Source organism: Tursiops truncatus, chromosome 10 (genome assembly GCF_011762595.2).
Source record: "Tursiops truncatus isolate mTurTru1 chromosome 10, mTurTru1.mat.Y, whole genome shotgun sequence".
NCBI lineage: Eukaryota > Metazoa > Chordata > Mammalia > Artiodactyla > Delphinidae > Tursiops > Tursiops truncatus.
In genome coordinates, this window is record NC_047043.1 from 25,146,565 (window position 1) to 25,162,135 (window position 15,571).

General features: G+C 41.8%; 1 protein-coding gene across 1 annotated transcript in view; it reads left to right on the top strand.

Annotated features, from left to right (window-relative positions):
* Positions 1-15,571, top strand: part of PKHD1 (PKHD1 ciliary IPT domain containing fibrocystin/polyductin) — a 424,868-nt gene that overhangs the window by 127,592 nt on the left and 281,705 nt on the right. The window contains exon 35 of the mRNA XM_033864110.1: positions 5,973-6,129. Within this exon, the coding sequence (XP_033720001.1) occupies positions 5,973-6,129 (157 nt within the window). The remainder of the gene's footprint in view (positions 1-5,972; positions 6,130-15,571) is intronic.

Here is a 15,571-nt window from a genome sequence, read left to right on the forward strand (position 1 = left end):
AGTCTATTTTGTCTGATATGAGAATTGCTACTCCAGCTTTCTTTTGGTTTCCATTTGCATGGAATATCTTTTTCCATCCCCTCACTTTCAGTCTGTATGTGTCCCTAGGTCTGAACTGGGTCTTGTAGACAGCATTTATACGGGTCTTGTTTTTGTATCCATTCAACCAGTCTATGTCTTTTGGTTGGAGCATTTAATCCATTTACATTTAAGGTAATTATTGAGATGTATCTTCCTATTCCCATTTTCTTAATTGTTTTGGGTTTGTTATTGTGGGTGTTTTCCTTCTCTTGTTTTCTCTGCCTAGAGAAATTCCTTAGCAGTTGTTGTAAAGCTGGTTTGGTTGTGCTGAATTCTCTTAGCTTTTGCTTGTCTGTAAAGGTTTTAATTTCTCTGTTGAATGTGAATGAGATCCTTGCTGGGTAGAGTAATCTTGGTTGTAGGTTTTTCCCTTCATCACTGTAAATATGTCCTGCCACTCTCTTCTGGCTTTCAGTTTCTGCTGAAAGATCAGCTGTTAACCTTATGGGGATTCCCTTGTGTGTTATTTGTTGTTTTTCCCTTGCTGATTTTAATATTTTTTCTTTGTATTTAATTTTTGATAGTTTGATTAGTATGTGTTTTGGCATATTTCTCCCTGGATTTATCCTGTATGGGACTCTCTGCACTTCCTGGACTTGATTGAATATTTCCTTTCCCATATTAGGGAAGTTTTCAACTATAATCTCTTCAAATATTTTCTCAGTCCCTTTCTTTTTCTCTTCTTCTTCTGGGACCCCTATAATTCAAATGTTGGTGCAATTAATGTTGTCCCAGAGGTCTCTGAGACTGTCCTCGATTCTTTTCATTCCTTTTCTTTATTCTGCTTTGTGGTAGTTATTTCCACTATTTTGTCTTCCAGGTCACTTATCTGTTCTTCTGCCTCAGTTATTCTGCTATTGATTCCTTCTAGAGAATTTTTAATTTCATTTATTGTGTTTTTCATCATTGTTTGTTTGCTCTTCAGTTCTTCTCGGTCCCTGTTAAATGTTTCTTGTATTTTTTCCATTCTATTTCCAAGATTTTGCATCATCTTTACTATCATTGCTCTGAATTCTTTTTCAGGTAGACTGCCTATTTCCTCTTCATGTTAGGTCTGGTGGGTTTTTACCTTGCTCCTTCATCTGCTGTGTATTTCTCTGTCTTCTCATTTTGCTTAACTTACTGTGTTTGGGGTCTCCTTTTCGCAGGCTGCAGGTTCATAGTTCCCATTGTTTTTGGTGTCTGCCCTCAGTGGCTAAGGTTGGTTCAGTTGATTATGTAGGTGTCCTGGTAGAGGGGACTGGTCCCTGTGTTCTGGTGGATGAGCCTGAATCTTGTCTTTCTGGTGGGAAGGACTGCTTCTGGTGGTGTGTTTTGGGGTGTCTGTGAACTTAGTATGATTTTAGGCAGCCTCTGTGCTAATGGGTAGCGTTGTGTTCTTGTCTTGGTAGTTGTTTGGCATGGGGTGTCCAGCACTGGAGCTTGCTGGTTGTTGAGTTGAGCAGGGCCTTAGTGTTGAGTTGGAGATCTCTGAGAGAGCTCTTGCTGACTGATATTACGTTGGGCCGGGAGGTCTCTGGTGGACCAATGTCCTGAACTCAGCTCTCCCTCCTCAGAGTCCCAGGCCTGACACCTGACTAGAGCACCAAGACCCTGTTAGCCACACAGCTCAGAAGAAAAGGGAGACAAAAAAGAAAGAAAGAAAAATAAAAGAAATAAAGTTATTAAAATAAAAAATTAAAAAATATATGTTAAAATAAAAAAGTAATAAAAAATAAAAATAAAAAAAGAGAGCAACCAAACCAATAAACAAATCCACCAATGATAACAAGCACTAAAAACTAAACTAAGATAAACATATAAATCAGAATCTAGTCAGTTGCATACAGCAAACCCCACGTCTACAGTTGCTCTCAAAGTCCACTGCCTCAAGTTTGGGATGATTCATTGTCTATTCATGTATTCCACAGATGCAGGGTACATCAAGTTGATTGTGGAGCTTTAATCCGCTGCTCCTGAGGCTGCTGGGAGAGATTTCCCTTTCTCTTCTTTGTTCTCATAGCTCCCGGGGCTCAGCTTTGGATTTGGCCCCGCCTCTGTGTGTAGATCACCCTCTGGCATCTGTTCTTCACCCAGACAGGGGGGGGTTAAAGGAGTGGGTGATTAGGGGGCTCTGCCTCACTCAGGCCGGGGGCAGGGAGGGGTACGGAATACGGGGTGAGCCTGTGGTGGCAGAGGCCAGCGTAATGTTGCAACAGCCTGAGGCGCACCGTGTGTTCTCCCGGGGAAGTTGTCCCTGGATCACGGGACCCTGGCAGTGGCGGGCTGCACAGGCTCCCGGGAGGGGAGGTGTGGATAGTGACCTGTGCTCGCACACAGGCTTCTTGGTGGCGGCAGCAGCAGCCTTAGTGTCTCATGCCCGTCTCTGGTGTCCACGCTGATAGCCATGGCTCCTGCCCATCTCTGGAGCCCATTTAGGTGGTGCTCTGAATCTCCTCTCCTCGCACACCCAGAAACAATGGTCTCTTGCCTCTTAGGCAGTTCCAGTCTTTTTCCTGGAATCCCTCTCATTTACCTGTGGTGCACTAGCCCCCTTCAGGCTGTGTTCATGCAGCCAACCCCAGTCCTCTCCCTGGGATCTGACCTCTGAAGCTTGAGCCTCAGCTCCCAGCCCCCACCTGCCCCAGAGGGTGAGCAGACAAGCCTCTGCTCTCTGCACCCCTGTTGCTGCGCTCTCCTCCTTGGCTCCGAAGCTCCCCACCTCCACCCCGTTTCCACCAGTGAAGGGGCTCCCTAGTATGTGGAAACCTTTCCTCCTTCACAGCTCCCTCCCAGAGGTGCAGGTCCCATCCATTTTTTTTTTTTTTTTTGCGGTACACGGGCCTCTCACTGTTGTGGCCTCTCCCGCTATGGTGCACGGGCTCCGGACATGCAGGCTCAGTGGCCATGGCTCACGGACCTAGCTGCTCTGCGGCATGTGGGATCTTCCTGCACCGGGGCACAAACCCGTGTCCCCTGCATCGGCAGGAGGACTCCCAACCACTGTGCCACCAGGGAAGCCCCCCCATCCATATTCCTTTGTGTCTGTTTTTTCTTTTGCCGTACCCTGGTGCATGGGGAGTTTCTTGCCTTTTGGGAAGTCTGAGGTCTTCTGCCAGCATTCTATAGGTGTTCTGTAGGAGTTGTTCCACATGTAGATGTATTTTTGATGTATTTGTGGGAAGGAAGGTGATCTCCATGTCTTACTCCTCTGCCATCTTGAAGGTCCTGAGTATAGCAATTTTCAAAGGCTTTTTGGCCAGGCCAAGATGATAGAACGCAGGGAAGGAAGCCAATGATACACACAGCTGCTTCTGAGCCAGAGAGAAAGTCTTTAAAGTTCCCTCAGAGCTAAGATGACAGGTATCAGTGCTAACCTTGAGGTTTGAAAGGTTCTCAAGTTAATTACGGGAAGACATCATGGAATGGTCCTCCTCTGACTTCCTTTTACCTGATCGTCTAGTTGTTCCACATCTTTCCATTGTGAGGGTCATGAGCCCAGGTTTTTTGTGTAGTTCTGTAGCTGGGCTTGGATCTGAACACGAGGCTCACGTCTCAGAAAAAGTCAAGCTGCTGAAGCTGCTGAATTCTTCACTCCCCCTCATGGCTCATCCACACACCCTTGCTGGCCTTCCCTGAGCTTCAGGGCCTGGTGTGAAGGGAGCCTCCCAGTTCCTTTTTTGGATCTATCTCCCTCTTCTCTAGCCCTTGCCTTGAATTGGTCCTCAAAATTTGATGCAGAAGTGCCACTGAGGAGATGATTAAAATGACAGATCCCTGGTCCTACCTACTGAGAGTTTTTTAAAAAAAATTGAAGTATAGTTGATTTACTGTGTTGTATTAGTTTCAAGTGTACAGCAAAGTAATTTGGAGATATATATATATATATATATATATATATATATATATATATATTCTTTTTCAGATTCTTTTCCATTACGGGTTTTTACAAGATACTGAATATAGTTCCCTGTGCTATATAGTAGGTCCTTGTTGTTTATTTGTTTTATATATAGTAGTGTGTATTTGTTAATTCCAGTCTCCTAACTGATCCCTCCTCCTGAGCTTTTGGTTCCATCCTGGTGGCATTGAGAGAATCTGCACCTTAAACAGCTCTAGGCTGAGAAACCCTGTCTGAAACATCATCTTTAAAATAAAGGGATAGGAGTTCTTTCCACCTCTGACCTTCTAGAAATCCAGGCTTTTTCACATGTCTTAGTGACTCAGGGCTGACTTACAGATAATCTGGTTCACCTTCTCTGGAGTTGTCTTCGCCATCTTTTGGTCTTTTCCATCTTCTCACCACTTTATTCCACTCCAGTTTCCTCCTATTGGCCCCCCTTTTTCTTTGTGGATTCTGCAGGAGTGAATTAAAGGATTATAGGAAGGTAGAATGTCTAGTCGTATGAGGAGCCCCTTCTGTAATTTTACCTCCCCATGCTTAGCTTCAGTGTGAAATAGGTGGAGAGGTAAACTTCTCTCCCACTTTTTGAGTGTTTGGATGGTCATCCTGTGGTCACGGTTCATACAGCTCACAATGATGCTTGGGTACCACATGTTCTTTTTTTCCTGTGGTGCTGGAACTGCTTATCACTGTGCCTGATGCCTTTCCATCTCTTAAATTAGGATGAGTCACTGAGTTATTTCTCCTTTGTAGATGCAGAAAATGAAAAGATCCTGCTTTTCCTTATCCCCAAGTCTTGTTGGTGATCGGGTTCAGTATATAACTCAGGACTAGTGAGCTGGGGATCAGTACACCTGGAAAATCTACTGACTTCTGGCAACACATTTGTCCAGAATTTTCTCTCTCAGAAATACTCCAGGGCATTGTTCTCTGTGGAGGTTTAGTTATTGGTATTGTAAACATGCCTCCCCTTCTTCACGATCTTCTCCCATCTGCCTCAAATATCTCACAAGAGGACTTTCTAGGCAGTTGTTTTATAGGAACTGGGGCTTCGCATTAGGTTGGAATCTGTGTGGGAAGAAGAACTGTTGGGAGAGAGGCATACCCATGTCATCTGTATGACCTTGAGCTAATCACCTTGTCCAAGAGGATTTCATTACATTTATCAGAATTACAGTTCCATAGCTGCACAGGACATTTAAACCTGTTCTCTGCCTCTTGCATGAGCCAGGTACTGCTTTCTGTGATTTTCACATCCTTGGTTTGAAAACCACGTGAGTTCAGTGTGACTGTAAATTAACAGGAAGCCAAAAGCTCTGAGAGGGAGACTGCGGGAGGTCAAGGGTGCTTCCTCCTCTAGGCGCCTCACAGTCCCACTCCCGGCACCTCCCTCAGAGGTTTTGGGTTGTCATCTGAAGTCAGCTGGCATTTTTCCTGTGCACAAACTTTGCCAGCATGGATACACCAAACACAGACGGAAAGGCATCAGTAATATCAAAAGAGGCAGGGTGGGAGGATGGATCTGAACACGTGGAGAGAGGAATGTTCCTATAAGACAGGGACACTTGGCAGTAGAGCCAGTGACAAGTGGTACCAGTTATGTAAAGCAAAATGCCACCCATCAAGCAGAATGTGTTAATTCTCTCTATTCCTGGCTATTTATGACTTTTTGTCCAAGACTCAATACACGTCTGTAAAAATAAAAAATGGAATCGACCCCATCTGTTAGGTAGAAGGTGGCCTGTTCTTGGGCAAAAAGGTAAGAAAGTATTACCAGCATATCGCTGGAGAATTCCAGAGGCTGAACACAGAAGAACTTTGAGTACGACTTTGCCCCTTCTGTATTTTCCCTTTTTTGAGTTAGTTGTACGAGGGTGACTAATTTTATGGAGATGTTTAAAATTATATTTAAATTAATTTGAGTTTAAGGAGTTTCTGTTCTGATGGATCACCCAGACTATCCTGCTTGAAAACAAAATAAAACAAAATAACAAAACCTGTTTTCCAGGGCAACTTTCCCTTTCAGTTCTGCCGGAGGTGGTCCAGGGCTCACAGCTGGTTTCCCGAGCGACTGCCACAAGAGGGCGACAACGTCACGGTAGAGAAAGGCCAGCTGCTCCTGTTGGACACCAACACCAGCATCCTCAACTTCCTGCACGTGAAAGGTTTGCGGAGTTTGGAGATGGGGGTGGCATTATTATATATGATTTTATCATTTTAGGGGCAGAAGAAAGGGGAACTTTTTGGATAAGTTCCAGCCCTTGGTTGACAATTTATTCTCGGACCAAATTGAGATTTCCCTATGAAAGGAAGAAGTGGTCAGAAGGTTCAAAATGAAAGCCCTTTCTTTTGACTCTTAAAAGCACAGAGCTTGATTATTTTAATTTTTCAAATGCAAGAGGGTGATCAGTGTTCTCCAAGAATATGCTTCTTTATTCAAGTCCTTTGTATTCATGCTTGTCCCTGGCAGCACTCACGATATAGCAGAAGGCTCTGAAATCAGTTAATGCTGCTGCCTTTGAAATTCTCTGCCAAGAAAGCAATGCCTTCCTGCTTTTACCCTGTTGTGGTTTTGACTTCCTTGTCCCGTGGAAAGTCATATAAATAGGCTTCCTTATTGCAAAACCGGCCACATAGCTCTAGGGTCTGGGAATTGGGGAGAGACTGAGAATTCAAATTTTAACTCCTCTCCCTCATTACCAAGTGACTAAGTCAGTTGTTTCTACCTCCTCATGAGTTTCTTTCCTTATCTGTTAAATGAGAATAAAAATCATTGCCTCCTTCAGTGGCAGATAATAACGAATGGTTATCAAAGGGACTCTTGTTCACTGGCAAGTGTGATTAGTTACAGAGATCTATAAAACTGCACTAAAACACAATTCTGTACTATAAATATATTTAACATTTACAGGAGCATTTGTTCTTGTTAAAGTAAGCTTGTGGCTATATGAAGGAGAATAAAATATTTTGCAGAGGATAAACTGATGGAGTGTTACTACCTGTCTCTTACAGGTGGACTTATTAGGAATTTTACATTCTTTATTCTGCAAGCTTATTTTTTTTCCCCTCTGGTAGCAAGGAGAAGATTTCAGGCAAATCAATTAATTAGTACCCTTTAGGAAAAAGGCCTGTGAGCTTGAGCTCCTGACCTGTCTTTTTGGTGGTGGTTGTGTGTGTGTGTAGCCAGTGGCTATGGGGAGTACTGACTTATTGACAGCTAGCAGCTACCTAAGGACTGGCAATGACAAAAGAAAATTACAGACTTCAAGTCTCAGCTCAGAGAAAAGATGCTCTTTACAGGCCTTTAACCAGGATTCTCGCCACAGGAGTCAAATCCTGTTGGAGGATGGGATGCCCTTCAGGAGCTCAAGGGTCTTTGCCTGATATTGATACAATTTGGGAGAAGTTTTGCAGCTAAAAGTCCTCAAACTCAGCCCATCTGAGTCTCTGGATATCCTAGTAGTTCCAGGTAAATGTTCCAGCAAGGAATGGTGTTTGTTGATAGGGCCAGAGACTGAAGATGGAGAAGAGGCATCAGAGGAGAAGAGAGGGCAAGGGAAAGGCAGAGGTATGTGGATACCTGTCTTCCACTCTTGGAGATTTCAAAATCCTAGTAACCCAGATACTTGCCCCAAGCTGTCACCTTTCAGTGGTGGTTATTCCTAAATGTTCCTGTTCAGGCAATACTTCACTCTCATTATTTAGAATAAGTGACTAGGTTTAGAAGGGCTAACCCTCATCCCATGGAGAGGGAAAGTCTGTTATGTGAAGCATCCCCCCCATTGGTAGGATCGTGAGGATAAGTGGTGGACACCCGTTTCTGTACAAACAGGAGTTGTTGGTAGGGAGCAGGGTTGCCTAGAGTGAAAGTAAGATTTTAATCACAGAGATATGGGTCATAGGTTCTAGAAAGCATGAGAACTGGAAAAGGACACAGATGAAATTTGGTTCAACAGATGACTTGTGAATGCTTATTAAGTGGCCCAGGAGCTCTGTGTGAGACACAAGAAGTGAGGAATAATGCTTAACATGAATAATGTGCATTACTACTAAAGAAAAAGTAATTAGGGAGCAAATATAAAAGAGTAAAATGTCTAGTTCTAAAACACGTGATGTAGGAGGTAAGGCAGAATGTAGACAGAAGTAATCCGAGTGTCCAGGATGTAAGATTAGAGTTGGATAGTGGAGAGGAGGTGAAGAGCATGTACTTTGTACCTGAGACAAGTTTTGATCGTGTAGACATCAATATACACACAGATTCAACGTGGGAGGAATTTCCCCGTCTCACTTAATAGCCAGTGGCTCAGGCCAAAAATCTTGGTGGCACCCTAGATATCTTTCTTCTTCTTATATTCCATGACCAATCCATCAGTGAATCTTCCTGGCTGAATCTTCAACATGTGTCCCATTAGTACCAACCTAGTCCTATTCAACCTAACTTTTGGCTGGGACCATTTCAAACAACTTCTTAACTGGTTCCCATGTTTCTGATTTTTTTGTCTTCTTTAGTAGCAGAACCCCAGTTTTGTTTTGTTTTGTTTTGTTTTTTGTGGTACGTGAGCCTCTCACTGTTGTGGCCTCTCCCGTTGTGGAGCACAGGCTCTGGACGCACAGGCTCAGTGGCCATGGCTCACGGGCCTAGCCGCTCTGCGGCATGTGGGATCTTCCCGGACTGGGGCACGAACCCGTGTCCCCTGCATCGGCAGGCGGACTCTCAACCACTGTGCCACCAGGGAAGCCCAAGAACCCCAGTTTTTATTTGGGGCAGCAGTGTATCCAGGTAAAATGCTATATTTCCTCATCTCCATTGTAGGTAGACATAGCCTGTGGCTAAGAGCTGGCCAGTGATATGTAAGGGGAAGAGTGGTGCAGGACATCTAGGACATTTCTTAAAGTAGAGCTGGCTTAGTAGGAGCCATGCCCTATTTGTCCCTCTTTCTTTCTCCTCCCTGCTTCCTGGAATGTAAATGTGATAGCTGCATTTTCAACTGCCATCTTGGACCATGAGTTGACTTGCTAAGAATGGGAAAATAGGGAATTCCCTGGAGGTGCAGTGGTTAAGAATCCATGATTCCACTGCAAGGGCACGGGAACTAAGAGCCCACATGCCCCTTGGTGTGGCCAAAAAACAGAATGAGGAAACAGAAGAATGGAAGAAACCCGGGACTCTCCGAGTTGTCATACTAGCATGGCACCTGGGGCTGCCCACCTCTGAAGTACTTTTTGTGATAGAAAAATATGCCTTCATGTGTTTAAGTCATTGGTATTTGACTTTTGTGCTATATGCTAAAATAAGCCCCAATAGTTTATTGTCCACGCCCTTTAAAATATGTCAGATCTTATTACTTCTTTCCTCAACCACCCCTACCCCAATGGCTTCTCATCTCACTAGGAATAAGGTTCACACCATTATTAAACTTCTGATCCCTTCATTGACCTTGCCTTCCTCATTCACTCTGCTCCAGCTCTTCTGTGAATATACCAGTGACACACCTGCCTCACGGCCTTTGCACATAATGCCCTTTGCCTGGAATATTCTTCCTCCAGATATTCATGTGTCTAGCTCACTTATTTCATTCTCTTTTTGAGAAAATGTCAACTTATTAGAGAGGACTTGCCATCTTTTCTAAAATTATAGCAATCCTATGACTCCATTTATTTTGTTTTACTTTTCTTCATATCGTTTATCACTACATGAGATACTATAATTTACTTGTTTATTTACAGTTCATTTCCTCTGCTAGGATAAGCTCAAAAAGGCAAAGAACTTCCATCAATTATTTACTGCTGTCTCTTCAGTGTCTAGGACCGTGCCTGACTCATGATGTGGACTCAAAGTACATGTGTTGATTTTTGAATGGGTGGACAAGTAAAATGGTGCAGAATTCAGATCCCAGATGAAATTTAAGAAGTATAATTTTGAAGTTCTTCCTCTCTTAAATATCACTTTTCTCAACTAATTTGCTTTTACTGTCCTTAGTTGTGCTCACTGATATCTATCTATATACGTATGTACACACATAAATACATAAATTTACATATATTCACATACATACACATGTATACACATCTACACATCTACATAAAAAAGTATATCTTTATGAGTTAGAAATATAAAATCCATTGCTAAGTTATTTTTTGTTTGTTTGTTTCTAAAAGACATATGAAGAAGGCTTTCACTGGGGAAGAACCCCAGCTCTCAACTATCTGGTTGATATGGTGTAGCTCTCAACCTCTAATGTCTTCTCTTGGTGTATAATAGGTGTGAAGATACTTGAAGGACAATAAAAATCTATTCAAGTATAAGATTGAATTGTTATCATCATCATCAATAACAGCAATTCACTCTCTGAGTATCTGTTACTGTCTGTCTTTTTCATACCTATTCATGGTATCAGAAAAATAGCTGTGTGAAATTTTCTTTATTTTTTGATACCATCTATGGGATGAAACAAGTCATGAAAAATTTCAAGCCAAAAAATAATTTATTCAAAAGATTTTAACGGGGCTTCCCTGGTGGCGCAGTAGTTGAGAGTCCGCCTGCGGGGGACGCAGGTTCGTGCCCCGGTCTGGGAGAATCCTGCATGCCGTGGAGCGGCTGGGCCTGTGAGCCATGGCCACTGGGCCTACGCGTCCGGAGCCTGTGCTCCGCAACGGGAGAGGGCACAGTGGCGAGAGGCCTGTGTACCGCAAAAAAAAAAAAAAGATAAAAAGATTTTAACGAACAAGATATAAAGTATTATAGTGGAAGTACTTTCTCAGCCATTTCCACAGTATTATGAAGAAAACATTCCACATGAAGTATGTACACACTTTGAAAGGATTAGTGCTAAATAGAAGTGAAACTAGATCACCTAGGAACTACATTTGGAACTACTTTATGAAGATATTGCATCCTCCATAGTTTTTCCATTCATGGAAACCAGAATCCCAATATATACAGGGACCAGGCTCCTCCATCAGGAAAACCAACAGTTCTACATATGGCCCTTGAGAGTTCTGAACTCTCTGGGCCTTCCTTATGTTTATAAAATAGAACACACTTTTTTTTCTTACAAGTAAAACTTATAGTAGAAAGGAGGATTATAAATTTCTTTGAGGCAATTGAGAAATGGCACCCAAAGACTAAGTTTTCACCATTATTTATGCTGCTGTATGTACTGATTCCTGAACTTTTTGGAAAAAATGGCACACTATTTTGTGACGCTGATAAGAGCTTCAGCTATATCTCTTATGATTTCATCTTAATTAGCAAAAGGCCTAGAACTTTTGTCTACTTACCATTTCGATTTCTTCCCTCCATTCCTTCTTCTCCCCCTTTTTTTTTTTAATTATTTTTTAGGAGGTACTGTTAAACACAAAAGAGAATTAACCCCATCAATTAATACTAATGAGCTGGGATGGAAATAGGCATATTGCCTTGATTTAGTTAATTATATTTTTCATTCTTTTATGTTAAGATGCCCAACGGCCATAGGCATCGCTGAATTTATCATTTTATTCCAGGTAATTATGATGAGCCATAATAACAGAGACAGAACGTTACCCTCTTGTGTACACTATTATGGATTCTGGGCAAGGATCTTGGGCTTGTGGTCTGTAGCTGGGGCAGCATCCATATTTTCTGAATGAAGCAGTGACTCTCTGTCCTGGTGGTCAAGCAGCTTGATGTGAAGTGGTCTAGAGCTGATGACTAATAAAGGGTCAATTAGGGGAGGATGAACTCTAGAAACCCCTCTTCCCTTGGCATTGGGCTTTCAAGAGGAAGACATTTTGTAGTTTCTTATTACTTACAGTGCCTTCATTTTACAAGGCTTGAGCAGAAACTTGTGCTGTTTAATAGTGCACTGGCTTCCTTTCATGTGATTTTCTATTTCTTGGTCTACTGGTGTATACCAAAGCAGTTAAATGCTTGGCAGGCTTTTGAGCCAGAAAGAACTGAGTCTGAATCTGGGCTCTGCTTCTTACCGGCTTTGTGACCTTGGGCAAGTTGCACAGCCTTTGTAAGCCTCAAGTTTCTCCTCTTTAGAGTAAGGCCTGTTTTAGTAATAGCAGCAGGGACAGCAATTGCTAACGTTTACTGTTTGCTATTGTGTAGCCATACTGCAATGTATCACCCAACGCTTATGGATGTTCTGGGTACTAAATGAAAGAATGTTTCTAAAGCCCTTAGTACAGGGTCTGGCCCAGCACAAGCATTCAGTTCATGTTAGTTGTTGTTTCTTTTGGATTGAAGGGGATAACAGAAGAGATGGCTGCATGTCAGGCCTAAGTTGCAATTTTATTTACAGCTAGTGGCTGTTTCTATATACAAAGCAAACTGGATTACTCAAAGAATTAGCTGGGCAATAAAGACCTCAGATGGCTTCTGCCTCTGTTATCTTCAGAATGCATATTGAAGTGTTTTTCTACAGCAAGAGAGGGAAGGATACAGAGGTGGAAGTAGCAGAGTTATCCATGAGGTTGCCTTCATTCTCCTTGGTATTTTGACTCTGGAAGTGTGTTTTTCTGCTGCAGTTGGGAATGTGGTCTCGTTTTCTTCAAACTCTTTCTTTTATTTCACAGTTCTGAGGACACTCAGATCTTTTTAGTCTATTATACTGGTGATTTCTATAGTCTAGCAATGCATATTCTTGGTTTATTGAGATGAGCCATCTTTTTTGACCAACTACTGGGTTCATTGTAGAGTTTCTTTTTTAAAAATTAAAAAAAATTTTATTGTGGTATAAATGACATATTATATAAATTTCAGGTGTATAACATACTGTTTTGGTATTTGTATATATTGCAAAATAATCACCACAATAGTCACCATAGATAGGTACAAAATTTTTTTTCTTTGTGTTGGGAACTTGCAAGATCCACTCTCTTAGCTACTTTCAAATATACAATACAGTATTATTAGCTGTAGTCACCATGCTGTACATCACATCTCCAGGACATGTTCATTTTATAACTAGAAGTATGTACCTTTTGACGCCCTTCACCCATTTCGCCTACCCCTCATCCACCCATGTCAGTCAACCACCAATCTGGTCTCAATATCTGTGAGCTAGATTTGTCTGTTTTTTATTTGTTTCTTTGTTTTGTTCTTTTCTTTATCTTCCACATATAAGTGAGATCAAATGGCATTTATCTTTTTCTGACTTATTTCACTTAGTCTTATGCCCTCAAGTTTCATCCCTGTTGCAATGGAAAGATTTCATTCTATTTTATCACTAAACAATATTCCAGTGTGTGTGTGTGTGTGTGTGTGTGTGTGTGTGTATACACATACACACGTATATATACACCACATTTTAATTATCCATTCACTAGGTTGTTTCCATGCCTTGGCTATTGTAAGTAATACTACAATGAACATAGGGGTGCATATATCTTTTTGAAGTAGTGTTTTTGTTTTCTTCAGATAAATACCCAGAAATGGAATTGCTGGATCATATGGTAGTTCTATTTTTAGTTTTTTGAGGAACTTCTATACTCTTTTCCACAGTGGCTGCACCAACTTAAGATTCCCACCAACAGTGTAGGAGAGTTCCCGTTTTTCCCACATCCTCGCCAGCTCTTGTTATTTGTTGTCTTTTTGATAATAGCCTCTCTAACAGGTGTGATGTGATTATCTCATTGTGGTTTTGATTCACATTTCCCTGATTATTAGTGATGCTGAATATTTTTTCATGTGCCTGTTGGCCATCTGTGTGTCTCCTACGGTTTCTTCATCTTAGTCAAGGGTTTGAGGATTTCGGAGTGAGGTATTAAGTGCTGTATCCAGCACAGCCTTTTTATCCCAGGGTTTGTACACTTGGTTCCTTCTAATTAGAACCAAACTGACCTCAGTTTCAGTAGGTGCATGCTTCAGATAATGCTTTACAATGCAGTGATCTGGGAATGCTGTGAAACAGGGCTTCCTGGGACATCCTGTGTGGTCTCTCTGTGCATGCATCAGGACCCTGGGAGTTACGGGGCAGGTTACCCCGTGTCTGCAGTTTTAAGACTTCACTGAGAGCAGCTTGGATTTAAAGGAAATCCATCTGAAGGCATTGGATACAAATGCAATACCCTGTTAATATTTTTTTTTCTTCCTCTCCTAACTATAGAATGTCTTGGTCAACATGGGAGGGTTTTGTGAACTGACAAAATTTGTTTCAAATGGGTAAGTTTAAAACAACTTATGTGCAAGTTGGCTGCAAAAGGAGATTGAGTGAATTGACTCTTCTTCCAGCTAAAAGCTACCCTTCAAGGCAGGAAATGGGATGATTATGTACAGACAAGGTGACAAGGTTGTCTGATTGGGGCTGGGTCAGCAAACAGAGGGCCTGAGTTCAAATATGAGGCACCCATGGACTTTCCTGTGGCTTTGGGTAAGGATCTGGGCCTCAAATCAGTGCACAAAATGGAAATGGTGGTGACTTCCTCCCTTTACAGGAGGAGAGTGGCTTGTGTAAATGTCTACCGGCTGTTAATGTTGTTCATCTGTAGCCCTGAGAGGGAAGTGTGGTAAAGGAATTGGTAAACTTCCTTCCCATAGTTTCAAGCATGGTGCTGAGAAGGGCCTGGGCTGTGCAGTGATCTTAAGTGGAAGCCAGATGGAGAAGTCAGCACCAGAAAACATTTACCTGAGTTTTGTGAAATCTACCCTTAACTCCCTTAATTTTGTGCATCTCTAGGTGTCAGTCTTTTCTTGGTGACAAATTGGTGTTACTTATTTTATGAGTGGGGACCTTGCTTATATCCAAAGCTAAGTAGATCATTGATAGAATTTTTCATAGGCTAAGAACTTTAATATCATTCATATACAAATCATATAACTTTTATATGAATTGCTTTTATGTTAATTCTTTACAAATTTAATATTAGGGTGTGTTTTTTCTGCCCTTTACCTTTTGGCAATGTGCAATCTAGGCAAGTAAGCTGAAGAAAGCAGGAGCCAGGTCTGTTTTTGCTCACCTTTGTATTGCCAGGATCATTATATTTCCAGGCACATAGTAGGTACTCAAATAATTGTTGAATGACTGAATTTCTGACCGGAAGAGGCAGATTAATGTTGGTTGTGAATTTCTCTGTAATCAGAGTCCTTCCTGGTATCCTCAAATGTTAGTGGATTAGTCCAGACAGTGACCAATTTCATTTACTATTTGTGTATCAGGAGATCAGAGACAAAGGCTTTTTAATGTGGGGGGACACTTGGCTCTGAAACCCCTTATTTTTCCCAGTCAGACAATGACTTACAATATTTACCTCCAGAGAACAGTCCCAGACATACTTGATTAGCCTTAAATGAAAGATAAGCCACTGCTATGAGAAAGGACTTGCTTTCAGTAGATGGGCAGACAGACAGATAGATAGATATTAAACAATTTACAGTTTATGTCTTGACAACTTGGATGTTGTAACATGAAAAATGCTATTGAAAGGGACCAGTCCTTTCCTACCACAGAAGCTACAATATTTTCAGTAACAAAAGATAAATATTTCAAACATCCTTCCTTAAAACCCTTCTGGGACTTTCTGTTAGCCTTTAACATCAAGTCTAAACACCATGATATGGCTTACAGTGTCCTTCAGGACTTGGTCTCTCCTTACCTCTCTACCTCATTTGTTGATTAA